Source organism: Camelus ferus, chromosome 5 (genome assembly GCF_009834535.1).
Source record: "Camelus ferus isolate YT-003-E chromosome 5, BCGSAC_Cfer_1.0, whole genome shotgun sequence".
NCBI lineage: Eukaryota > Metazoa > Chordata > Mammalia > Artiodactyla > Camelidae > Camelus > Camelus ferus.
In genome coordinates, this window is record NC_045700.1 from 93,580,312 (window position 1) to 93,606,643 (window position 26,332).

General features: G+C 53.6%; 1 protein-coding gene across 12 annotated transcripts in view; it reads left to right on the plus strand.

Annotated features, from left to right (window-relative positions):
* The window catches only part of AGAP1 (ArfGAP with GTPase domain, ankyrin repeat and PH domain 1), a 520,168-nt gene extending 495,544 nt beyond the window's left edge, over nt 1-24,624 (plus strand). For all 12 annotated transcript variants that reach the window (XM_032480554.1, XM_032480555.1, XM_032480556.1 and 9 more), the window contains 2 exons: nt 13,765-14,020; nt 16,817-24,624. In XM_032480554.1, coding sequence (XP_032336445.1) covers nt 13,765-14,020; nt 16,817-17,020 — 460 coding nt within the window. In that variant the 3' untranslated portion in view covers nt 17,021-24,624. The remainder of the gene's footprint in view (nt 1-13,764; nt 14,021-16,816) is intronic.
* The last annotated feature ends 1,708 nt before the right edge of the window (nt 24,625-26,332 follow it).

The following is a 26,332-nucleotide window of genomic DNA, read 5'->3' on the forward strand; positions in this document are numbered from 1 at the left end:
ATACAGCCCAGTGGCATTAAGTGCATTCACATTGCCAGGAAACCGTCACCACCATCCTCTCCAGAACTTCTTCGTCTTCCCAAACTGAAACTCTACCCCCATTAAACACTCATTTCCTGCCCCTGCCCCTGAGCCCCGGGCAACCTCCCTTCTACCTTCTGTCTCTGTGGAATTGGCTGCTCTCGGGGCCTCATGTCAGGAATCATGAATTTTTTTTTTTTTTTTTTTTTTTTGCACTTGGCTAGCTTATTTCACTCAGCAGCCTGTCCTCAAGGTTCATAAATGTCGCAGCCTATTTCTGAATTTTCATTTTTAAGGCTGCCTAGTATTCCATTGCATTGATAGACTATATTTTGTTCACCTGTCAGTGAACATTTGAGTTGCACCTCTTGCCTATTGTAAGTAAGGCTGCTGTGAATGCAGGTGTACAAAGATCTCTCCAAGGACGTTCTTTCACTTCTTCTGGCTCTAAACCCAGAAGTGGAAGTATTGGATCCTCGGGTAATTCTGGGTTTAATAGCCTCCCTATTTTCCCAGATTCTGGTTTTGTGACACATTTGAAATAGAATGTTGCATGTCTCAATGAAATACTATTTTTTTCCCAAAAGCCCTTTAAAGTCTCAAACATCCTTAGGCACGAGGACACACAGATTGCACAGATACGAGACTGCACAGAACATGGACTTGGGAGCAAAGACTTGCCCCCGTCTCCTGGCTGCCCCGGCGAGCCATCCTGCCTTGGACAGAACCATCTGCCAGGAGGGACTGGGTGGATGGGGCTTGCCAGTTAAGTCAGATTTTAAAATATATTTGGGGGGTAGATTAGGGGAGTGGCTGGGTTTTAACTTTGCCAAGTTGGGAAATTAAATAAATCCTTTACTGTCACCATGATTTCATGAAAGGATATGTTAGCATCCAGAAGGCAGAGTGAACGTGCCATCAGAAAAAGACCTTGCAATCTCTTGCAAATTCAAAAATTTAGCTTTCTGGAAACCTCACTACATGGTTCGTGTTTGGCCATTTCTCAGTGGACTGGCAAGAGCTTTGCCACCAGCTGACACTTGAAAGGAACTGGCCTGCCTCAGACTTTATGGGGCTCAGTGCAGAATGAAACTGTGGGCCCTTGTGCTTGATTATCAGAAATCAAGCACGGGCCCCTTCCGAGCTGGAGGCCCAACTGCAGACGCTGGCCACCGCGAGCCAGCCCTGGGCTAGCGGACCCCCGACGCCTTCTCTTTTGTACCTCTGTTCTAGGATTCCCTCTCCAGGGAAAGCTGAGCAGATCCCATCTAGTGTTGCCATTGGTGTCTTAATGTCTTAATATCAAAGACAGTGTCATTGGGCAAGTTAAACTGTGTCAGTTGTGGAAAATGAAACACCTGACCAGCTTCTGCCTCCCTATCCCATTAGAGCTTTGGTGACTTTGAGGAAAGAATTTCGCTTCAGCTTGTTTAATAATAATGCTTTCCTGACTCTAGAGACCTCACATACACACCCCTGATGAATCGTTCTTGTGATCAGCTCCACCTCTTCACAACCAAACCTTGAAAAACATAATACCTAGGAGATGTGTGTTTGGGGCTCATGTTTTTTGCATTGAAGATGAGCTGAGCATGAAAAGCCAGCGTTAGTCCTTTGCTGGGTCTTCTCTAAGAGGGGTCTCTAGTCTTCAGTAGAATTTCTGATGTTGACACGTAGGAATGGAATTCGTCTTGAGGGGCATGAATGGTTTCTGGGGGCGGGGGGGCATCCCCACTGTGAAAAAGCCGACCACTCATCCTATTAGTGTCTTTCCACACGTTTTCATATTCTGAAAACAAAAAAGAACCTAATTTGCCATAAGTGCCTTTGCCACTTGTAAACTACCGGGAGGGCTTTCTCCTCTTCCGACGTCTGTTTTGTTGTTATTGTTACTGTTTTGTTTGTGGCCATTGAGAACCCACGTGATTCTTCCGATCCCCTTAGCTCCCCACCCCCAGGGGAAGAAAAGGGAAAACTAGGTTAAGATGATTTCTTACTGCTCAAAATTGATCGTCTTACGTCTTCATATTACCAAGGACTGTAGTTCTTTTCTCATGGGTTAGAATTGATTCAAAACTAAATCGTTGGTTGCACATCATTAATGTCATTAAATTAATCAACACTTTTCTGATTAATTATCAAGCATTTGTCTCTTTTTGGATACCTATAGTAAAAAAAATCCAACAACTATAGATCTTCAGGCCACTTGGCAGTTTTTACTAGAGACCTACTTTGTCACCACTCTGTCACCTGCAGTCTTCTCTCTCTCTCTCCGTGTTTAATGACCACGCAGGCAGCAGGTCTTTGAGATGCCACCAGGTCATGCTTGGCCCTCTGCCCCGCTCCATCTTGTCCCTCAGTGTCGCCTTTAAGAAGCACGGTGGAGTTCCTGCTCCCTGGTGTTTAAAGGGCACTGGTGCACACCCAGCGAAGACTTGTCTCCATTTTACAGTATTCCAAGAGGAGGAAAAGGGCCATTTCTCTTCCCTTATCTGTTTATGATGCGATATGTTCCAAAGCCTGTCCGATCAGCCACTGTTATGGTGAACTTAATTCGCTGTGATGGGGGTCCTGCCGCCGGGGCTGCCGTGAGCGCCGCCGAGGTGCGGCCCGTTTCATGCCACATTACGCAGAGTCTAGGACCGCCTCGCTTGGCTGGCCCAGGCTCCCTCTCACTTGGCACCGATTTATTGGGATTTATGCTTTCAAACGGTTGTTCACATTTTTTTTTCTGACGTCGAACTACAGAAACAGCCAGTGTGCGCGTGGCTACTGTAGCTTAGCTGTGATTACTGTGTTCAAACACACACTCAGTTCGCAAATTAACTCACACACTTAATTTGTCAGCCCAGCTTTGCGCAGCATCCTGACGGCGTCTGTGCTGAGATTCCAGCGAGATGAAAGACGCTTGTGAGTGGAGAAGACTGGGTGGGGGCACAGGGACAAGGAGAGGGTGTGGGCAGAGGGGGGTCGCCTGGGAATTTTTCCTTTTAGTGCCCCAAGTTGTGTTGTCTGGTTTTACCACAGATTAGAAAACGGGAGAATATTGAAAATAAAAACATCTCAGCTGCTTCTGGAACAATCTGAGGCTCTGCCTTTTTCTGCCAGGAGAACATGCTTCCGAAAGTGATTTTCTCTCTTTTTTTTTAACTGAAGTAGAGTTGATTTACAGTGTTGTGTTAGTTTCAGGGGTACAGCAAAGTGATTCAGTTATATATACACACACACATATGTATACATATTATTTTTCAGGTTCTTTTCCACGTAAGAGATTTTGCTAACAGTTCAGAGTTTCTCTAAAGTACTCTCAGCATCCCTGTCTCTGCCTCCGCCCCAGCCTCCACCTGCCTCTGGGCTCCCCCCGTTCACTGCCCCCAGCTCTGTCCGTTGCTCCCAGAATAAAGCACCCACCCCGCCCCGGCCTGGACCCCCTCGACCTGCCCCCACCCCTTCTAACCTGGTGGTGGCCTCCCGAGCGGACAGTGACATGTTTGAGATGGGCGGAGTCTGGGGGCTGCGGTGTGATTCCAAGGACCAGAAAATAAACAGCAGCAGGACCTTCAGTTGTGGGGTGAATGTCCCATGAGTGGAGCCTGAGACCAGGCACGGGTCACTCGCAGCCGGCCAGAGGGTGAGCCTGACCTCGGGCCGCGTGCTGGGGCGGTGGTTCCACCTTTGCAGGTCACGGTGCTGGTGGCAGCAGGGCCGCATCGCGGGTCATGCAGGACTGGGCCGGGAGGACCCTCCAAGGTCTGGCTGGAAGACTCGGACCAGGAGAGGCCCCACAGCTGCGTCCTGGCCTTGTCTGCAAGTGGCAGCGAGGTTGTGCGGGTCCCAGAGAGACGGTTGAAAGCTACGAGTGGGTGGCCGCCCCGGGTGCTCCTCAGTTTACAGATTCATTTGTCCAAACAGAAAGCCCGGCGGAGGCGGCCCTGTGAATAGAGCCGGTGTGAGGGGAGGTGTCTGGCTCAGCAGTGCGGGGCTCACCCAGGTCCCGTGGGACAGCAGGCACCTCCATGCATCCTTCGCCTCCTGAGCGGATGCTCCCAGGGACCTCTATGTCACCCAGCCGCCCCAGAAAGGACACCAAGGCCCAGGAGAGGGCGGGCGGGTGCAGGCCTGGGTCTGTTCTTCCCTGCGAGCACCGGCGCTTCGCAGGCCCCTAACAAGTTGTGGGACTTGGGCCAGTTTCGCTCATTAATTCACCTAACGTCTCCTCTGTCTCAGGCCAGCGAGAGCCGGTGACCCGGCCTGGCGTCTCCCTTCAAAACATCAAAGTAAAATCCCATGTTGCCACCAGACTTGAAAGGCATAATGTTGCATTTGCATCACTGCCCGTGTCCTAGGAGATTTTCCCACTTACCCTGGTCGGGTTCCGAACTGGCAGCACAGGGAGGTGCCCGGTACCAACGGCTGCAAAGCCATGAGGGCCCCACGCCTCAACCGGGACCTCAGACTCAGGGGTCTGGGGAGGACTCACAGGGCCTGGCGCTCTCGCCCTCGCCTCCTGGGGCGACGCAGGGCTGAGCGGACGCCTGAGCTGAGCACCAGCTCTCACTGCTGGGCCGCCCGGGGCACCTGCCCACAGCCCCGCCCCTCACACCTGCCACCTGGCCCCCTTAGCTGTGACTCGCAGACGTAATAAGCCTAATACAGTTGACTTTATTTAATTAACAGTGATCCTGCTCTGTTTCTCTGAGCTCGTAAAACACCCTGCAGGTTGGCGAAAACACTCATAATATTGATCCGAAGTCAGGCGGATATTTATTTTGTCTTTGCCCCGTGAGCATCAGTCCTTGTCCGTGGCCTCCTGCTTGCTCTGCATGTGGGATTTACAGTGGCCAGTTTTCTAAAAGCTCTCGGTAATTAAGGAATAAATAGCCATCGGTCTTTGTTGGCCGGCCCCCTTGGCAACGCGGCTGGGGGAGAAGCATGCGAGCCGGGGCCCGTGGGCCGGGCCTGCCCCTGCAGAGAGGGGAAGCCCCTCTGTCTCCCTAACACATTGTTCCAGCCCCCTCTTCCGTGCCTCCCCTCCCAGTTCCTGTTTTGCGGGAGGCGGGAGGACACGGGAAATTCCTTCCTGCTAGCCAGCGCTTCCTTTCATCTTCCTGTGCTCTTGGGTCGCTGCTGAAAGCCCTGCAGGCCTCCTCCAGGTTCTCCTCCTCGTCCCGAAGGAGAGTCCGTCATCCCAGGTGCTTCACTACAGAGTCTCCTTTCCAATCAGCGGTGGGAAATCCTGCCCCACCCCGTGATGGAGGGGGGTGTTTCTGAAAGGAGCAATGTGACAAGTGACAGGCACCCCCAGAGTTCTTGGCTTCTTGGCCTTTTCACATGTGGAGGGGGAGGCTTCTCATCCAAATGAACACGTTGGGCGTGACACAGAGTGGACTCCGGGGTAAGGCCGTTCCTGCCCATTGTCCTCTAGAACACCCAGAGAAAGCCTCGTTTGCAGAGAATGGAGGCTGAGGCCGAAATCACCGCAGGACCTCTCCTCACATCACCCCAAAATATCGTCCGTCCTGCCTCAACGGTGGGCCCCTCGAGGACCCAGGGGGCATCTGGTTGCATCTCCCGTGTCTGCTTCTGGTGACTGGTCCCCAACGCACCACAGGACAGTGCTGAAAGCCAGTCCAAAGCTTTGTGGCTATTTGCTATAAACGGTCTTTTCTGGGAATCCAACCCATTAACCTTGTTACCCCTTGGCAGCCTGCCAGACCCAATGCAGTTGGTGGCTGCCAACTGTGACAGCGTGCTTGCAGCCCGCCAACGCACAAGGGACAGGGAGGGGACCCGGACCACATCAGGACCGTGTGGGCTGTGTCTGGTGTGACCCTGACTCTGCCCCGGGTTTCCCAAAGGGTCCTGGAGACCCGCCCTACCCTTGGCTCCTCAATGACTAAACGATTTGCAGTGCTCAAGTGACATCACTGTCACCAACCGTGACCGAGGTCCCCTGGGACCCACTGTCCTGGCACTGCTGTCAGGAGTGCTGGTGTCTGTGTTGGCATCCATTCTACTCAGTCCCCTCCCCCCCACACACACACAGTGGTGATTTCATTTCTCTTCATTCTGCATTTATTTTCATTCCCAAAGAATTTTGGTAAGGACAAAAATTGGGAGGGAAAAACGGACATTGTCTAGATCAGCGCCACCCCCTACAAGGGAGGGAGTGCTCTAGGTCCAGCGATGGAGATGTTCTAGATCACCCGCAGTGTCCACGACGCGGCCGCAGCCCTGGGTGCTCCGGGGCATTTGACCCGTGTGATGTGTCTGGGGGAGCCACACTTTCTGGTATTTGACTTTGAATAATTTAAACACCTGTGTGTGGCTTATGCTACGCCCTCCCCCCTCAGTGCTGCTGAGTCAGGAAGTGACTCAGCCTGACCTGTCACCAGGCGTTGAGGTGGCTGAAAATAGGGAAGGCAGAGTGCGGGGGACTCGGCTGGAGTCCTGTCACAGCCCAGCAGTGTCCTCCCAGATGGGGTCAAGTGTCCTAATTTGGGAGGCCGCAGAGCCCAGAGGAGGAGCTCAGGCAGTGACCACTGCGGACAGCCGCTCGGCCGTCACAGGTCGGGGACTCAGCAAAGCTCTCTTCATCTTCTAAAATGAGGGTGATGGTGTCGGGACCTGCCTCGCCAGGTGTGTCAGAATTAAACCAGATGACTGGCCCAACGGCCAGCACATCGGAGGGACTTAATCAACACTAGGTCTCATGCTATTGGGGGCTTTCCTGGTCTGAGTAAGGGTCCACCTAGTTTAACAGTGGCCTTTCCTTGTATATAAACACTTGTCCATGGGTTGATCACCAAAAGCCCATCACTTCACTCATGTGAAATTCTAAGTAAAGGTCAAGAAATGATTAAAAAAAAAAAAAAGGCTTAAGATTTACTATAAAGCAGCAAACTTGTTGAGGGCAATGTCCTAGTAAAGTCACCTGGGGAGGGCACCCCACCGCAGCCCTCCCACTCACCTGGACGAGAAAGCACTGGCTCCAGCGTTGGGCAGGTTGCAGTAGGGGGGATGCCCCACCCTTCCCATGACGCCCCGTCAGTCACTTGAGGGCAGATGAGCCCTCACGGTTGGTTGCTGTCTTTGTCGCCATAATCATGAACAATGTTGTCACCTGGCTGGTCTTGCCCCGGTGGCATTCTTGGCTCCCAGAAGCCTCCAGATCTCTTCTGGCTTGCCAGTGACCCTCGGGTCCGCCTAGAGCCGGGCGCCACACGGGTTCTCCTGCACCAGCACCGCGGCCCTTGCCCCGGAACTGGTCCCCGTGACCCTGGTGGAGCCTGGTCCGGCCCACATGCATGGGTCGGCCCGTCCCCAGGCCCTGCACAGGGGTCATGGGTCAGCCCGTCCCCAGGCCCTGCACAGGGGTCAGAGTAAAGCCCTGCTTCCCCACAGCCCTGACCCCCGCATTTTCTTCCACAAACACAAAAACTCATTCCTGCCCCTGGTCCCCTACCTTGTCTTCTCTTCTCAGCCCTCACCTTGATTCTGTCACCCTCTGGGTTGGCCATCCTTGCCCTTTGGGCACACTGCTTTATATCACTAGCCTCGGGAGTCGGTGGCACCACAGTGGCAGGAGGGGACCACAGTCAGTGCTCCCGTGGGCTAGAAAGCCCTCCCCTGCCCAGCCAGTGCCCAGAGGCTAGAAGAGCTCTGTGTCCATCCTTCTCCATAGAGAAGGTGCCACCGGTCCCCAGGCCGGTCCTGAAGGCCGGCGTGTCCCGGGAGCCTGAGTCTGGCTCCCCAGTATTTTGCGGCTTCCACACACAGCCCTGTCCGGCCTGGACAGTGCGAGGCTCCCCAGGGCTTCACCTCCAGCCGTCCGCGTTCAAAGAAGGAAAAGCTATGTCTGTCAGTTCCAGACTCCACCCTTTTCCCCACCTTCTGAAGCTTGGACAAAACTGACCCATCTCTTCTTTTCCTGAAGCCCCTCCTTGATGTCATCATTTCCCAAAATACGGCCACAATGCTGCAGTCACACATGCACCGTGTTCTGCGTCTGACATGGAACGCACTCGTACGAGCAGGGAGGGGCTCGGGGGTCCCTTTAAGAGCCCGGCGTGATCAGGAACGGCCAGCAAACTGGGTACCCGGTGTCAGCGCAGCCGAAGCACCGTGAGGCCGGGAGCCCGCGCCGCCTCCGCTGGGCCGGCCGTGTTCCCGGGGCCGGCCGTGATTCCACGCGACAGGCACTCAACCTGCAGTTTGTGGGTGGGATGGGCTCCAGGATCGTCTTTGGTGGAGTCTCAGCCGTGCCAACACCCCTCAAGGTCAAGTGCGCACAGCCTCATCGTCAGGCGGCAGGTCTGCCGAGCCATCCGAGCCCGGCGGAGCCCGTGAGCCCCGGACTCACGGCTGCGGAGACCTGGGCCCCTCCTGCGCCCTGAGCCCCGGGTCCCGTGCTGGCCCGGGGCTCACATGCCATGCAGCTTTTAGGGCTCAGCCCAGAGGCCATGGAGGGCCCTGGAGAAGCGTTTCATATCAGGAAGGAAGGAGGGAAAATACTTACTGCTGTGCCCCCGCTTGTGTCTTTTCTTTCTCTTTTGGGGGGACTGGGTTGGTGTCTGTCTCCTGATTAGCTGCCCGATCTCTCATTTTCTCTGCTCGCGTGGGGTTGATTTATTTAAAGGTGTGTCAGCACAGGGCTCAAATGAGGAGCGGGGCCTCCTCCTCTCTGCTGACGGCCGGCCGTGCCCATAATTCATTTTTTAGCTCATTAGCTAAGGGAGGCTGTGAGCAGCGGGCCTCCAGGGGCCTGGAGCGAGGTGAGGTGATCTACTGCCTGCTGCACTGCTCCCGAGCCGGCCTTCCTTGGGGAGAAGGGGAGGCTGGGCCGAGGCACGCTGGGGACCCCAGGAGCAAGACTGGGACATCAGAGCCACGCCTAGGGGACTTGTGCTCTTGGCGTCGTGGTTTCTTGGGGCAAATGGTTTCAGACAGAATATTCTCGCAGAAAAGGGATCACTGTCAGAGTATCCATCTTTCACGTGGTGACGACTGGCGCAGAAGCAAGTGAAAACGATGGACCACCTGGTCATCCAGTGTGTTCGTCCCGCCGGGCTGCCGTAACAAAGCACACAGAAGGGGAAGGAGAGGGGTGGTAAATAGCTGAAATTCATTACAGTTCTGGAGGCCGGCAGTCCGAGGCCAGGGTGTCGGCAGGGTTAGTTTCCACTGAGGCCACTTCCCGGCTCGCATGCAGTGCCTCCTGGCTGTGTCCCTATGTGGCCTTTTCCTCTGTGCTGGCGGACAGAGCGTCCCTGCTGTCTCTTCCTCTTCCTAAACCGACCACTTCCACCTTCATGATCTCATTTAACCTTAATTGCTTCCTAATCGCTCCAAATACAGTCACACTGGGGGGCTCAGGGCTTCAACACTTGAATTTGGGGGGCACGTAATTCAGTCCCTACCATCCTAGAGGGCTGTAGACATCTTGAAGCCGTGGGCTGAGGCCAGCCAGACTTGGCCCCAGAGGCCCTGGCAGCTGTGGGGTCATTTAAATTTGCTGAGCCCTGCTCACCCCAGTGTCTCAGGCTTGGAAGGAGAAGGCCCCCGGGACAACCGTGGGTTTGTCCAGGCCCCTGGCCAGGGGTCCCCACCTCGCCCCGCCAAGCACATTGATCATGTGAAGCTCGTATCTAAAGACCACCTAAAGCATCCAGTAGCCGTTTCAGGCCCCACCCCTGTGCCACCAACACCTGTTTGTCATCTACGCCGCCCCCACAGCGAGCTCCTGTGTGCACCACAGCAACACAAATCATTAGATGTTATTTTCACAACACCCCCAGGTGCCATTTGCCCAGTGACCGCGGTGGCCAACCAGTGTGTCATCCAAACATGTGACCTCAAATCCCAAAACCATCTTGTGGGCTGTCGATGTCACTGTGCCCACTTTACAGATGAGGAAAGGAGGGCCCAAGGAGTTACTGAAGTTGCAAAAGTCTGCACCACAGAGAAGAACAGAGCCGGCACATCAACCCCAGCCTCATGACAAAAGCTGTGGCCTTCTCGCTCAGTGTCCGTTCCCTTTCCCCTCCCGGCCACTGCAGGAGGCACACACGATTAAGCTCTCCCCCTGGTTTGTCAGCATGAGCAACGACCATACGACGTGGACCCTAACTAATAGTAAGTGCAGATGTGTGCATAGGGCTTGCTGAATCAGCACCCACAAAACACAAAGGTTCAGGTCTGAGTCCTCTGTTCCTTCTAGTTGGGTTTCAGCTGCTGAGCAGAAGCACACCTGACCCATACTCACAGTCCAGTGGCTTGTCTCCCATAGCTTTCTGGCCTCCAAGTGTCTGAAAAAACACTGAAACGTCACCGTCCTGCAGGACCCAGGGGCCACCAAAAGCTTATTTTTAAATAGGACGAGAAGTTTTGGTGAAGAGCCATGGTTCCATCAGGTAATAAAAGGCACGCATTGAACAGATCTGGGGGCGTCCTTGGTGGAGGTGAGGGGCCGTGTGGATGTGCGGCTAGGAGAGGCATGCCACCGAGAGGCTGTCACTGGTTTGATCTCCTTGCAGTGTTCCTTGGGGACAGTTCTCAACAGCAAGCTTGCTTTCTGTGTTTGAGTTGTTGGAGGTCCCAAAGCCCTTGCCAGTAGCCGTCACCCTGCTCCAGCCTCGGGAGGCCTGGCCCTTCTCTTGGGCAGACGCTCATTCTTCCTGTTCCTGATTCCACACGCGTAACATCAGAGTCGTCCTCTTACAGAAGGCTTCCCAAAACGTATGTGTTTCTGAGACAGGCTGGGACCTGGGACCCTGTGCTGCAGTGTGTGCACATGACAAACGTCTCCTCCTGGAGCAACAACATAGAGAAACTATAAGGAACTAAAAATAACCATGTATATATGCAGTTGGGGCAAATTATGAACAACAAAGATACAAAAAGCCCAAAAATCCAACTGCTACTTCTGAGGTGCCAGGAGCAAAAGCAGGCACTGGGCACGACCCCTGCACACAGCCCCACCAAGGGCGCGGGCAGCCCACGTAAGCCACCCCTCCCACCCCGCCCACCGATCCACCCCACCATCGCCCGTTTAAGGGGCCAGCTTGCCCCTACTTAGGGAGCCAGCAAGGGCACCTGTTGCTTGTCCTCACTCCCTGGTGCTGCAGCACGAGTCCCTGAATTTCTCGTCTGGCCTCTTACCAATTTCTATTGATTAAGGAGGCCAAGAACCCAGGTTCTGTAACATTTTCAGCCCCACAACACCTGGACCTGCCTTTATGATGTATTGTGAACAACACTGACTTTTAAAAGCAAAGAACAGCTTCAGCGCACTCATCATTCAGACACGTGTCGAAGTCAGTGAGTTCAGGTGAGCTTGTGCGGGGGGCGCCCGTGAGATCACGACAGAGGGGCCCGAAGCCGTGGGTTTGACCTCGTTCTCTGGCTGGGGTACGCACACATGGGAAAGAAGATGGAATAATTGCAGTCAGGACGGTAGTTACTATGTTCCGTCCTCTGGTTTGTCCCTGGATGGTTTGGCAACGAGTATTAAAATCAGCTGGAGCAGAATAAAAGCGGTCTGATTTGAATGCCTACCCAAAAATGAGAATTAGCAGATTGGAACTTGAAAATCTGGACATATCCCCCCCTCCCCCACAACTGCTGTCCCTTTTTATTTAATTCACATTTTGCTCTTTGTCTCTGGTGTTTTATGAAATGCTTCAGTGTGTGTTTAATACATAATTTAAATAAGGTTTTTAAATGACATGAAAAACACGGCCTGTCTGGGTTGTTTTTTTCAGTTGGGTTTTTGGGGGGGATATTTTTTCTTTTCCTTTTTCTTTTCTTTTTTTTTTTGTCTTTAGCCTCAGCCAGTATTTCCAAGGCCTTGCTAGCACTTTTGTGCTCGTATTTTGGCCCAAGCAGATAGGGATCGGGTGCAGGCCGGCGTTTGTGGGTGCTGGTGTGAGGTCTCTGCTGCGGCGGCCACGTGTTCGCCCTGGAAATCTCCGAATGAAAAGGGTCGGGGGTCACTATGGGGTCACTCGCACGGACCAGGAAGTGAAGCAAAACTAATCCAGATTTACTCCTGGAAGAATTTGTTTGCCTAAGTATTTAAGAAGAGATTAGGGCTAACCCGACACTAGATCACTAGGAGCAATGTCAACACGGGTAGAAGGTGTAAACAGGGCCTCTTTCTGTCCTTCGGAAGGAAGAATGTCACGGGTGACGAGCTGTCTTTCTCCGGCCCGGCGGAGGCCCGAGGTGGTTTCTCTGTGCTTTGTAGCTGTGCGCCCCGCGCACCGCCCCCGGAGAGACGCTGGGTTCTGGGAGAAGGAAGCAGTGCATCGGGGTCTGTGTGTGTCTCGGTGGGTAATTACAGCCACCTCTTATCTGTAGGGCTTATGTTTCGTCTTTCATCACCCTCATCACAAAGCACCTGTCCGGCCAAGGTACCCTGCCGCCCACCCCCGGCCTCACTCTGGTCCCCGACTCTCCCACCTCAGGAGCTACTTGTGAAATCTCACTCCGGTCTTTTGCATTTTGAGGCCCTCCCCCTGCCAGCAGTGCTGCAGTCTTGAGGATTACTGAGTTGTTTTCAGTTGTTGTCACCCCTTTTTGAGGAGCCAAAACACAAATCCACCATCAGCAGCCAGAGTGCAGGAGCAGACGGCTGTAAGGGCCCTTTCCTTCCGGTCCAAGTAAACATGCCTTGCTCTCGTTTCTTTTCCTCTCTTTCTTCAGCTCCCCAGCCCTCCTTCCAGATGCTGAGGGAGCGTCCTGTCCTCTTTGGGGCCCAGAGAGGGAGGCCTGTCATCACCCCCACGCTGCTTGGGTTGTGCTGTTGGAGGAGGGGCACCAGCTCCCTGCACCCCGAGGCCGCCCCACGCCCTCCGTCCCAACATCCTCCTCCCCTCTGCACCCGACTCAGCTCTGGTCTCCTCGGCGGGGCCCTGCACACTTTCCCCCAGACACCCAGCTGCTCTTTGCCCTGAAGGAGTTGTTCCCCATTGAGCCTTCCCCAGAGAGAGAGCCCCAAATCCAGTGGGGCCACGAGCTTCAAGCTTCGCTTGTCTCTGTTTTCCAAGCTCCCCATTGGAGCCTCTGCCCTTTTTATATGTGGTGTCTAGCAACATGTGCTTCCACGGGAGTGTTTGGAGACCCTGGAATTCTGACACACCCCCTCCCGGGTGGATGAGTTCAAAGCTAAGATTTCCAGGTCACACCGGGTGGGGAAGCCAGCCAGCTACCTGCCCCCTGGACTCCAGCCAAGTGACTGCTGATCCTGGCTCTCAGCTGTGGCTGCTCACAGTAGAGCTGGCCTCCAGGCCCCCGTGTCATCCTTCCCACGCTGCGTGGGACCCCCAGCTGGAGGGTGATTCTTCCCGGACCTCCACTTCTACACCAAAAGCAGATCACGTGAGAACTCAGGGACAATCCCTGGTCCTCACACCTTAGGACATCAGAACCCCCTGCAGGGCTGGTTAAAACATCCCCAGGGGTTCTGATTTGGTGGGTGGGGGGGAGCACAGGGCCTGGGACCCTGCATCTCTAACAGGTTCCCTGGTGGTGCTCCGGGTGGGGACCCACTTTGTAAACTGGAGGGAAACCTGTCCCAGGGGCTTCCTGGCACAGGGAGAAGACACTGTCTCCTGCTGTTTCACTTCCCTCCTCGGCGCCTCCTGAGCACACACTGCACAGGGTGATGGCACGGCTCAGAGGTGCAGCCTTGGTTCTCCTGCCCGATGGATAGTGACCTCGCCTCTCTGGTGACTTTTGCAGGGAGGAGAAAGAGCGGTGGATCCGGGCCAAGTACGAGCAGAAGCTCTTCCTGGCCCCGCTGCCCTGCACGGAGCTGTCCCTGGGCCAGCACCTGCTGCGGGCCACCGCCGACGAGGACCTGCGGACGGTCATCTTGCTGCTGGCACACGGCTCCCGGGACGAGGTGAACGAGACATGCGGGGAGGGGGACGGCCGCACAGCGCTGCACCTGGCCTGCCGGAAGGGGAACGTGGTCCTGGCCCAGCTCCTTATCTGGGTAGGTTGCCCCTGTGCCCGGCGGGGGGCAGAGTCTCCGCCGGCATCTTTCTTGGGGAAGGCCTATCATTGCCCACCGGAAGTGGGATGCACTGTAAAGAGGGAATCTAGGGCTTAGGTGCGGAGGCTCACCTTTTGGCTCACAGCGTGAGAGCCCGCAGGAAGCACCTGGTACTGGGAGGAACGGCATCAGTGGGATGTGCGCTCCCCATGCGGGCATGGCGTCCCCTCTGCACCGCGTTTGCTCAAGTTTCTGCTGAGTTCATCTTTGTGATGACCCTTTTACAAAAAACTCTGATCATCTGTTTTTTTTTGGAAGAGGGATGGAGAAGGAGGACATGAGCTAAATGGTTTATATGGTTTTCCTATGACCAAACCTTTGGGGTTTTCATCCACATAACACAAAAATACTAGACCCTAGGAGGGGAGGGTATAGCTCGGTGGTAGAGCACGTGCTTAGCATGCATGAGGTCCGGGTTCCTCCCCCAGTACCACCATTAAGTAAATAAATAAATCAACCTAATCCCCCCCCCACCAAAAAAAGAAATTAAAAAAAAAATTTTTTAAACACACACACAAAAAAAGTAAATGATGAAACTACAAAGACATGAATAAATTCAACATCCACACCTAAATTAAAAACACTACCACTAGAAAAGCAGGGAGATTATTTTTAAAAAACTACTACTAGACCCTGCACTTGGAGAGCCGATGTGATAGGAGTTTGTCTGAGGGCTTCTTCCGGACTGTTCTGATTAACGTCTACTGATGAAAGTGATCTTTTTCATTTCTGTCAGAGCACTGTCATGCCGCTTGAATGGGGAGAAGAAAGGGAGACAGTGATTGTGAGAAGAGGCCTGCCCGTGCGGCCAGGAGCCGCTTCTGAGAACCCCACGCGCCCTGCATGCAGCCGTCTGCACGCCCTTGGGGTCCTCAGCCGCGGCAAAGGGTGGCTGAGTGTGTCCCTGGGTAGGGAGGGGAGGTGCGCCCTCACCAGGAGTGGGACAGTGTCTAGAGGTGGGTCACCTGCAGGGGGCTCCTCCGTCCCCGCCCGAAGGGCAGGGGATGGGTCTGTCCAGCACAGCTGAGTGTGATGCCAGCTTCTCCGTGTTCTTACCTGACTCGGGGTGGGTGCGGTGGGAGAATTAGATGCACGGACACCAACCACCCAGTGCTCACCTTTGGGTTTGCAGTTGTCTATGAGTCGGCTGGCGCCGCCCTGACAAAATTCTACAGATGGGGGAGCTCAAACAACAGAAATGTATTTTCTTACGGTTCTGGAAGCCAGAAGTCTAAGATCAGGGTGAGGGCAGGCAGGGCCTTCTCCCCACCGAGGCCTCTCTCCTGGCTTGCAGACAGCTGTCTTCAGGCCGCGTCCTCACGGGGCCTGCCCCTGCTGCACAGGCGCCCCTGGTGCCTCATCTTCTTACAAGGACATCAGTTGTGTTGGATTAGCACCCCACCCGTATAACTTCATTTAACCTTGAATGACCTCTTTAAAGGCCCTGTCTCCAAACACAGGCACATTGGAAATTACCGGGGGTTTAGGACGTCAACATATGGATTTGGGGGGGTGGGTGTGGGGACACAGTTCCGTGAACAAATTGCATGCCATCTCTTCCTCTCAGATTGGCCAAGAGCTCTTTAATGGTAGTCCTTCCCGGCGATGAGAGATGCAACTCCCAGACGTTGTGTGGGAGTGGACGTCAGTCTCCCTTCCTCAAGAGCAAGTGTAACTGGTGTCTCCCCTTCTGGTCACCACTCGGTCAGGGATCTGAGAAGGCCCTGATAGGGGGATGCACATCACAGCGCTGTTTACACCAGTGACAGGTTTTCCTTAATTTTTTTAATGGCAGTTCTGGAGGTTGAACCCAGGACCTCATGCATGCTGAGCAGACACTCTGCCACTAAGCTATCTTCCTTCTCTCCAATGACAATTTTTAAACAAAATGTATAGCAGCCGAGGACAGAGTACCTGAACTATGTTCATAAGGAGGAATATTATATGGTTATTAGGTGTCATGCTTTTGAATAATTTCTAATGGTGTGAGAAAATTATCAGTTCAGTTTAGAGAAAGAGATACAAATTATTTGTGCAGGTTTTGCCTGAGTTATTCATATCTGCGTTTAGAGTCAAAGAGAGATCATCAAGAGGCAAGTGAGAGATTAACCACGATGCTTTCTGAATTGCGAGGTTACAGGTGACTTTCTCGTCTTGTGCTCTTAGGTGTTACCTATGTATTTCCTACAGTGAAAATGCATTGCTTCTGAGTTTTTTTTTAAGGTGGTGATTTTTTTGTATTTACAGTTGGACAGTCAAAATAGAAATAGCAAAACTAGAGTTATCCCTTCCTGCTGCACAGAGGAGTGCTTTTAGATGCAAAAGGGGGAGGGGGGAGGGTATAGCTCTAGAGGTAGAGCCCATGCCTAGCGTGCAGGAGGCCCAGGGCTCAATCCCTAGAATCTCCATTAAATAAATAAATAAGTTAAATGAACCTAATTACCCCCCCAAAAGGAATTTTTAAAAATTAAAAAATTTGTTTTAAAAAAGCACATTCTTTTTGGGGAGCGGGGGGTGGTAGTTAGGTTTATTTATTTTTAATTGAAGCCAAGACCTAGTGCGTGCTAAGCATGCGCTCTACCACTGAGCTATCCCCCCCCCCCCAAAAAAAGCACATTCTTAAAAGAACACACCTCAGGGCCAGGCTGCCACCAGCGCCGGACGCTGGACTCGCTGCGCCCCAGCTGCCCGCCCCCTCCCGCCCCGCGATGCTGACGCGCCCCGTTGCCTCCGCAGTACGGGGTGGACGTGATGGCCCGCGACGCGCACGGGAACACGGCGCTGGCCTACGCGCGCCAGGCCTCCAGCCAGGAGTGCGTGGACGTCCTGCTGCAGTACGGCTGCCCCGACGAGCGCTTCGTGCTCATGGCCACCCCCAACCTGTCCCGGAAGAACAACCACCGGAACAACAGCGGCGGGAGGGCGCCCACCGTCATCTGAGGACCGCCGCGCGCCCGCGGGAGCCGCCCCACGTGAGTCCCCCGCCGCCCGCCCCCCACCCCCTCACCCCCAGCGAAATCACAAAACCCGGACAGGCCTCCAGGGGCGAAGAGGAGGCCCGAGGCCGCGGCATCGGTTCCTTTCCGTAGACTCCCCTGAGCGACAGAGAGGAGCGGCCGGCGGGCCTGGGTCCGTGGACGGGAGCACACGGCTCCGGACCCTGGGCCATCGGTGGTGGCCAGGAGACGGAGCGCCGCACAAGGGACGGGGACCAGGGGGGAGGGGAGGCGAGCAGCCAGGAGAAGGGGCAGCTCCCCTTAGCTGGCAGTTAAGCACATCAGTACATTTCACCTCTACCAAACGGAACGCTTGGATCTCATCTCTTCTCCGAGGAGCCTGACGGCATAAATCAGAAGCAAGCAGAGTTTGTCAGGTTTGAAGCCCCTATGATGGTATGTGTCAAATCAGTTGTAGCTAATCTGTCCAGGGAGAATACTGGCTTCATTACACTCGTATAGTTGAGTTCCTCCAGCATCACCGCTGTTTAATAGAACATGATTAGTCATCACCGGGAAGAAAGCGTATTAGCCGAAGAGGTAGTTACGCAGCACGCTCTGGTGATTGCCACGATGTGATTGCAATACTCTTAGAAGCATCATATTATCCCAGACATGTTCTTTCGAGCCCTTGGAGCCCTCCTTTCTAAATTCACTGTCATAATTTAGTATCTGTTTAATTTTTCAGTCCAAAGAGAGGAGATGAGGTGCTGAGTATTATTTGACTGCAGTCTCCTTGGTGCAAAAACCAAATGGAAAAAATAAATAAGAGTGACTTGGAAATTCAAAAGGAAATCACGAATTTGGCTGATGACAACATTTTGAGCACATTTCATAAACTTAAGAAAATGCGTAAAAGGCTAGTTCTTTTTTCCCAAACCGGAGAGATATTTTGTGTCCTTTTGCCAAGGAGGGTGTCTTGGGTCTCAGTCACTCCAGGGCCACGTCGCCCCAGTCACACAGGCTTCTGTATTATGTCTTTAGATGAGATGTGTGAAAATCTATTTGAATAAAAGAAGTTCATAAATATGCATTGATTTTTGTACAGACAAATGGCACCTCTGTTAATTTATAAATTGAACTGGATGTGAACTAATAACACACAACTAGTTGAGTTAAGAGGGTTACAGATCATTGTACTTGGGAACTGCTCCCAGCAGTAAACACGTCCATTAATGTGATACACAGCTTTTAAAAAGGAGCGTATGAGAGTAAGATGGTGGTACAATTCGCTTATTAAAATCAGGAAAGAAAAAAAAGACACTGAAGCATTTTAGAGGGGAAAAGAGGCATGTGATTCGTCATTACTGAATGACGATGACTCCTTTTGCTGATCCAGAGGCAGGGGTGATGCTGAGGCAGGGGAGGATTTCCCAGACCCCAGGGTGCTTTGCAAGGATCCATCCTGACCACCGCCACCGATCTGGGGCCACAGACTGGCTCACAAGGCTCCCTAAGGTGTTTTTTTACTCAGTGGTGAAAAGGTCCTTCCTTGTAATGGGTTACCTGATTTTGCTGTCATCATGGTTTCTGGCTGCTTCAGAGTTCCGCCACCTTCATCGTGGTGGCCAAACATAGGGAACCAGTTCGTGGCACCTTCTGTTAAAAAGAAAAAGGGCAGCTGTGCCTTGAGCCCTTGGGGCAGAGTGACGGGCGGTGGGTGGGGAAAGGGGTGTCACCTTGAAGGAGGACACGGGGCTGATGGGGCCAGGAGCCCAGGACCACGCTCCTCCACCGCCTCCAGGGACACCCTTGCTCTCATATTGAACCTTCTATTTTATACGAGTTTTTCTTCTTCTTTCACTTTCTTAGAAAAAAAAATTAAAGTAGGTGGGGACAAAAATAAAGCTTTACACAATTTATATGTGGGTCAGTGTTTCATGGGCATTTTGGACCTTAACGCAGCTCGGTGGAACTCGGTGGCCATTTCCAGGGTGACAGGTGCGGAAGCCACGAGCCCAGGAGCCTTGACCACAGGTCCCTGATCCCCCCCCACCTGAGTTTTCATCCTGTATTTCGTCACTGTGTGGTTATTTTAAATGTGCATGGGGGAGGGGGAGAGAAATTCCTTCCTAGTTTTGAAGAACGCATTACTCTTCTAATCCAGCCACACACACTGGCCTCCCCACCGCCTTTAGCATAGACTTTCTGTAGTGAACGCAGATTACAGTATAAATGAAGTCCTTAAATTATTTCATTGTAGTTAATTCCCACTATAGGAATGCTTTATCACAGTGAAGCCTTCTTTCGAAAAGAAACGGAATTCCTTGTAAGGCTTCTTTTTGGGATGTATATGAGTGTGTACATACTATTATTATATGTGTTTATAATATAATATTTTCCCAAATGACTTCTTTTTTCACTTAGCCTTTCACGATCTGACTGCTAGACTGGTTTCCTTCCTTCCCTCCCTCCAGCGCTGGGACCTCACTGATTCCTCCTTAGAAAACCTGACCCCTCTCCTGCTATTTTTAGCACCATCCATCCGCTCCGGGAGGTAGCCTGCTTTCGTGAGCCCGAGTTTGGCAACAGAGGAAAGGCAGTAGTGGGCTTCAAGGGTTTTCTTTTCAAATAAAGGTGGCTGGTGGCTCATCTGTTTGTATTTCGGTCAAACTAGAAGTCCTTCCTTTGCTGACAAAGCTCTCATTTCCATCGTAAAGCCTCACTAACACCAAGGCCGGAGAAGCAAGGACCCAGGGCCAATGTCCGAAGTAGTTTGGGAAGCCGGCCGGGTTTTCGTTGTTCATGTGACATGACCATGACACGGGAAGCCACTGCTACAGAATCCACGTAACCTTTTTGAGTCAATTTTTAATTTTCCTTGTTGAAAAACCCACTGGCTGGGGAAAGCACATGATCAGGCGGCCACATGTGAGGGGACGTGCGTGGGTGACCTGGACGTATTGCAGACCTCTCTGGGTTTCTTCCGTGGCCAAGAGAACCCTGCAGAGAAAGGACCCTTGGGATTCTGACCCTGCATGAGTGGACCTTGAAGACCGGTGGTGGGGGTGGGCGGGGACAGATAGATGGTTTACCAAGGCAGGGTCCCTTCCGTCTCCTGTCTTCCCAGGAGATGACCCTTCGAGGGTGAGTGAGTGAAGTCGTGGTCATGAGTCTCTGGTCCCATGAGCAAGTTCTCGGCTCCCAGTAAGCCCATGCTACATGGATTCGTCCCAGAGAGCAGGTGAGGGTAGTGGCTACTCGCTAATCACAGGAGAGAGCTGCTCTTCCTGAAGGACTTCCGGCTGGAATCCTTAAACCAGCACCTTTTCTGCAGGGCGGGGAGCCCCGGCTGGGGCGCTCTTAGCCCCAGAGCAGGGCCAGGCGCTTCTGCTGCCCACTCGGAGGTTTCCACCTGGGCCTGGCCTCGGCTGTCCAGCCTAGGCACCCATCCTCCCAGTCCTGTGATGCCTGCACACCCTCGGGGTCATTCCCCTCGTTTCCAAAGGGGCTGTCACCCCTTCATTAGGGAAGAACAGTCCAACGAAAAAGACAGGCCTGAGGCTGAGCAGACTATCCCCCGGCTTGGCCACCCCACCTGGGCAGCCTTGGGCAGCTTCCAGCATCCTGGAGCCTCTCTCCTCCACCGTGAAGCCACGGTGGCCTTGCAGGCCGGTGACATCCAGACCAGTGTGATACATGTCAGCCCAGCAGGAGGGTGGATGCTCAGGAGACAGGAGTGTCAGAACATGGGTAGGACAGAGCACAAGCCAGGAAACCTGCCCCCGAGCTGGCCCTGCGGCCGCGAGCCAGTGCCCTGGGGAGTCGGTGCCCGTCCCTCCCATTCCAGCTACCAGCCCTCCTCTGCCTCTGCCAAGCTTGTGTGTCAGAGGAGGGAGTGAGGCCCTCTGAGGACCCCTGCTCCCGGAGAGCCCCTCTTCCCCGAAGGATGAGCCCACCCTGCGCCCACCCCTCACGTCAGCCCACTTACTGAAATGTGCCCTCCGTCCTCGGGGTCTGAGTGGTTTTCTCGAGAAGCAAGGATGAGTCTCCCCCTCACGCCATTCACTCCTGTTCTCCTGCTGCTTCAGGCCGAAACCACCCTCCTCTCTCCCCCGCCCTCTGTGTGTTGTTGGTACCACCAGCCTCCCTCCTACAGACGCCACCGAGAGGCTGCTGGCCACGCTCGTGTCCCTTAAAGTTAGAGTGGCTTTAGGCCTCACTGCCCCCCCCCCTCTCTGTCTCTCATTGAGCTTGTGCAGTTGGTCAGGGAGCGTCCACCTCGATGGAACCATCTTCCCTTCCAAGGGTGCCGTTTGCCGCGTCCTGAGCCTGAGCTTGGCAGTCTTGTCTTCCCCCTGAAGAGTGGCCATTGGGTCCTGCCCGACCCCCATCCCGCTCTGTGCTCACAGGTGACGTGGCTCCCCGTGGCTCCAAGCCCGCCAACCCTTTCTCCTTATTTTGAGAATGTTCTGGAAATAAGAGGGGGAAATCCACATTCCTGCCTGACAGGCTCAGAAGCCTCGCGATAATGTGGGTCCTCTGAGCCAGTATGGTCCACTCTCAAAAGCCACTCAAAGGACACATGATGGGAAAGCAGACCCGTCACCTCTGGACGGGCTGTGGCCCCTCCCCCGCACCTGCTCTGTGTCCCCCGTCAGCCGCCCACAAGGTCGGCACGACTTCTCTAGAGCTCGCCTGGACTGTATTTATGTCCTGAGAGCAAACAAATTGAAAAGCCGTCAGGAAGGAATTCGAATAGAAGTGCGTTGAACCTCCACATGTCTCTTTCCCGGGAAATATAATTTATTTCTAACGGCCTGCCTCCCCGAACAGGGGTTTTACATGTTGTGAAGTCGTGTCTTGAAGTGATTTCCACCCTCATCCTTCACCAAAAAGCTAAACAAGGGCCTTCGGCATCCTGACTTGCATTTCTCTCCTTCAACCATTAGCGACATCTTTCTTTTCTGGATTTCCAAGCGGCTTTCTTCAGGAAGCCCCGCGGTCAGTGGGTCTTTGGTGTGGGCGCCCTGCCGCCCCAGCCACAGGGTGCAGGGAGTCCGGCTCCACCCCCAGCCCGCCCAGGACCGGGTCTGCCCCAGCTCCGCTCTGTCCCCTCTGCCAACGGGCCCTCTGTCCTTCAAGTTTCTAAATCAGGTGGCGTTTTAATCCAGACGTCAGATTCCTCCCGGGTGTGCGGAACAGAGAAGGGGAGTGGGCTAGCTGCTTGGGGCGGACGGAGACGGGGCTCACACTTTCCATTTGCATCACTGCCAGGAAGTAGTCACTGGAACCCAAGACGCGGTGACACCCGAGAGAGAGAAACGCTCCACTCAGGGTCAGCCCCCCGTGTGGGACGTTCAGCAACCTGACATTATGATTCTAAAACCCCAGATTTTCTTCCCCTTAGAGAAGCAATGCCGCCCTGAATTAGATTTTTTTAATACGAATAAATTCCCTATTAATTGGTGGCTGGCTGCTGCTTTTCAACACAAATTGGCATCTTTTTCTAGTTCGGTTCTTTCAGTCTGGGTCCGAGCCGAACTTGGAGGACGTTGCGTCAGCAGAAAAGTCCGTTTTTAATCTGGGGTTTTTTTTTAAGCCCAGATTTTAGAGGTACTTCTGTGTCACCAGTGGAGTAAGCAGCCTCCTCGAAGCAAGGGTTCAGTGACCATGAACTCGAAAACCTCTCCTTACTGCACCTCACTTACAAGGGGCTGCCATTGCTGTCCGTCGACAGCGTTTGATTTGGGGGTTTGCACCTTTTTGATAAAAAGGTCCTTGTCTGAGGTCCTCATCCCATCCGAAGGGCCTTCAGCGCCAGGAAGCTGGCAGGTCCAAGGCAGACATGCGAGCAGAGACCCGCGGGCGCTCTGAAGGCTGCCTGGGTACTGGCCAGAAGCTGCCCTGGTTAAAGGCACAGGAGCGCTGGCTTCAAGCCACGGGACACCCACGATGCAGCGGGTGCTGGCTGTGCCCAAGGCAAGGTGCCTGTCGGCTCGGGACTCGTCTCGCATTGGGCCTGGGTGATGTGGCATCTGTAAGGAAGGACCCCCACCGCCACCGAGGGTCACGGTCAAGGCATACAGTAGAGCCCCACCTGTCCGAGTGCATTAGGACCAACCCAGAATTCAGGGTTGGTGAGCATTCTGTGACCTTGTCTTGAGATGCAGATGAAAGGAGGGCACAGACAAGATGCGAGACTCTTTCAAACCCCTTTCACTCACCAGCTGTCAGGAACGGCCACCCCTAAACTGGACGATGCTCCTGTCTCCCTGGTGCCACACCGGCCTGGGAGCTAGCATCTGAGCTGGTTCAAAATACTCTTGCGAAAAGGAGACTCTGCCCAGCCCCCGGAAGCCCACACTTGGCAGCTGCTTGTGGAAGTTTAATTAAAGGCGTGTTGGGGGCTTGATGAGGACACTCAGGGTCTCCCCAGCCCTGGTGTAACGCCTGTACTTAGAAACCCTGAGTGACAGGAGGGCCACTGCTCTCAGCTCCTCACCTGACGGCGCACTGAGTCCCCGGGGACAATGTGCACCCCGCCCGGGGTCTCCGGGGTGGGAGCGTGGAGGATGGACCCGGGGTGCAGGGAGCTGGGGCCAGCCGGGGAGTTAGCTCGTACTCATTGCTCTGTGAACATGCCACTCACCTCCTGGCCCCCCAGTCCCACCCTGGGGCCCAGTGGTTCCCTCACCGGGACTGTTTCAGGGTGCACTGGTGGACTTGAGTGAGGAGCGGGGCTGTTATGTAGTGGACAGGCGGCGGGTACCCCTAGAAACTGCTTTCTAGCAGTCACACAAACTGGTGTGAGAGACGATGCCTTCAAACCTTGAAAAGCATCGCAGTTTCCCTCCTCCAACTGGGTTTCTGCGTCTAAAATAAATCCAGCTCTGAAGGCCACTGCCCCTACCCCAGCCTGAGCCCGAGTGTGCTGGGGACGCCGTGTGCGCTTGTGCGGGGGTGCCCGGCTGCACCCCGCTGGCCGCCCAGGGGAGGCGGGGAGGGCTGGCCACGCCAGCCAGAGGCACAGTTGCTTGGGCTCCGGGAGTGGCTTCCGGTCCCAGCCGGCCCCCCATTCCCCTGCCCCTGGCTTGGACCTGGATTCTCACCTTGCCGCTGGCTGTGTCTCTGAAAGGGGAGTCTAACCAGGTCAGAGGTGACACCGAGAGGCATTTTTAGGAGGGAACAGGGAAGGCTGGGCCTCAGCCCACCTCTTAGCACATTTCTCTGTTTCTGTAAATAGCGATGTATAGAAGATGGAAGAGCAGCCTGGGCTTTATCCAGAGATGGGTCTTTTTTTTTTTTTCGGTTGTTTTTATATTACCTCATTCAGCAAGTTTATGTTTCACAATGACTTCATGATGCTTTATTTATATTGTTTGTACTGTAATTAAAACCATTGACAGATATTTCACTTTGCTTGTTATTTCACATGATCTTGTTTTGATTAAATATGCCAGTTTGTATTTTCCTGCCTTGGGATTTTTTGTGTCAACTGTACAGTATTCTAAGGGGAAAAAAGAAAAAGAAAAATGTGTAAAGTAATGGAGAGAGGTGGCTATAGAGTAGAGACCTCTTTCTAATAAAGAAATGAAAATATGTCTATCCCGCTTCTGTGGAGGTTTTTGTTGTTTGGGTTTTTTGGTTTTTTGGGTTTTTTGCGGGGGGGCCAGGGGATCATTTGCTGGGATTAATCAGGTTTCCGGTCCCAGGTGAGAACTCATGGAAGGGATTCTCCCAGGCCCAGGCAGCCCCAGCCAGGAGGAAACTGGCCCGAAGTGCTGCAGCCGTGGCGTAAGGAAAAAGGTCTTCTGGCTCCTTCATTTACCAGAAGCTCCGCGAGGCCTCGGTTCCCCCAGCCGGGCTGGGCCCGCAAGTTCCAGATGCTTCTGATGTATCTGCACTAGACCACGCTGCCCCTAGCGTGTGAAGGACGCAGCTAGAGAACAAAACCCTTCCATGAGGGTGTTACTACTAATATTAGCATTGTCTCCTACAAAGTACGTTCTGTCTTTACCCCCCCTCCCTGAATCAGAAAAATAGAAGATAAAACTGACCCAAAATGCCACCACTGTTAGCGACTGGAGCACCTTCCAAACACTTCTCTCTGCAGACAGGCAGATGGCCTGTGCCCCACACCCTTCCATGCCAATAAAGATGTGGGGATGTAGCTCGGTAAAGCGCGTGCCCAGCATGCACGAGGTCCTGGGTTCAATCCCCAGCACCTCCATTAAATGACTAAATAAACCTAATTACTCCCCTAAAAAAATTAAAGATGGAGCCATGTGATCATAGGGCATGCTAGTATTCAGTCTCGGTTGAGATTTCCCCAAGGTAGGGGGAGCCCATGGCACCACAAAGTGTCTCGTGGTCTGTGAGACACAGGATGTGACGCCACCCCCTGGGAGGAGGGGGGGCAGCGTCCCACCCAGCACCGTGGTCACACGACCCCCAGCAGGCCAAATACAAACCCTTACAAAGGTCTTCCAGGAAATAAGCCAAAAAAGGACGAAAACACGTGCTTTTAGGAGGAATCAGTTCCATTCACACGCTTATCGCTTATCTATTTGGTAACATTTACAAAACAGTGGCTCATCACTCAGGGCTGCAAGAGGGCTCGGTGAGGCAGGGCCTGGTGATAAGGAAGAGAGGGAACAGGTGTTGAGTGGGCAGCCCTCAGGCTCTGCCCCTCCACCCTTAGGGTCCCCAACATCCAAACACTCCCTTCAGTCCACACACCAGACACTCCCCTGAGTGATTTTAGAGCGTCCCCAGCCAGCAGACAGCCTTGGCCTCGCTGCTGCTCAGTGGCCCGTGGTCTGTCCCAATCCACCCCGTCCTGACTGTCCCCACCTCCCCTCCGGTGCCCTTGAGTCAGCCTCAGAGTGTCCATCGCTCTCGCGGAAGATCACAGCCCTCCCACTTCTGGAGTGAGGACCGTATCTTTCACCTTCCTGGGCCCAGGAAAGCTCTGCCGGGCGAGACCGACTACCTAAATTTTACAGCCAAGATTTTTTCCGTGACCACGTGCAGTGCTGGCCAGTCTACAACGGGACTGCCCCTAACACGCCATTGGCTGAAACAAAGTAAAACAGCGTTTTCTGCACAACGATATGGAATTCTGTTCAAAGGCTCTGAAAAATGCTCCCTCTGGCCCGAGAATCCAGGGCCTAGACAAGCCTTCATCGCAGTGGGGGCTCCATCAGTATGTGTTAATTACATGAATAAATTCAACGTCTAGGAATCTGGCCAAGAAGTAATGTGAACACTTCGACATCTGTGTAAAAGATGTTCATGGCTGCAGTATTTATAA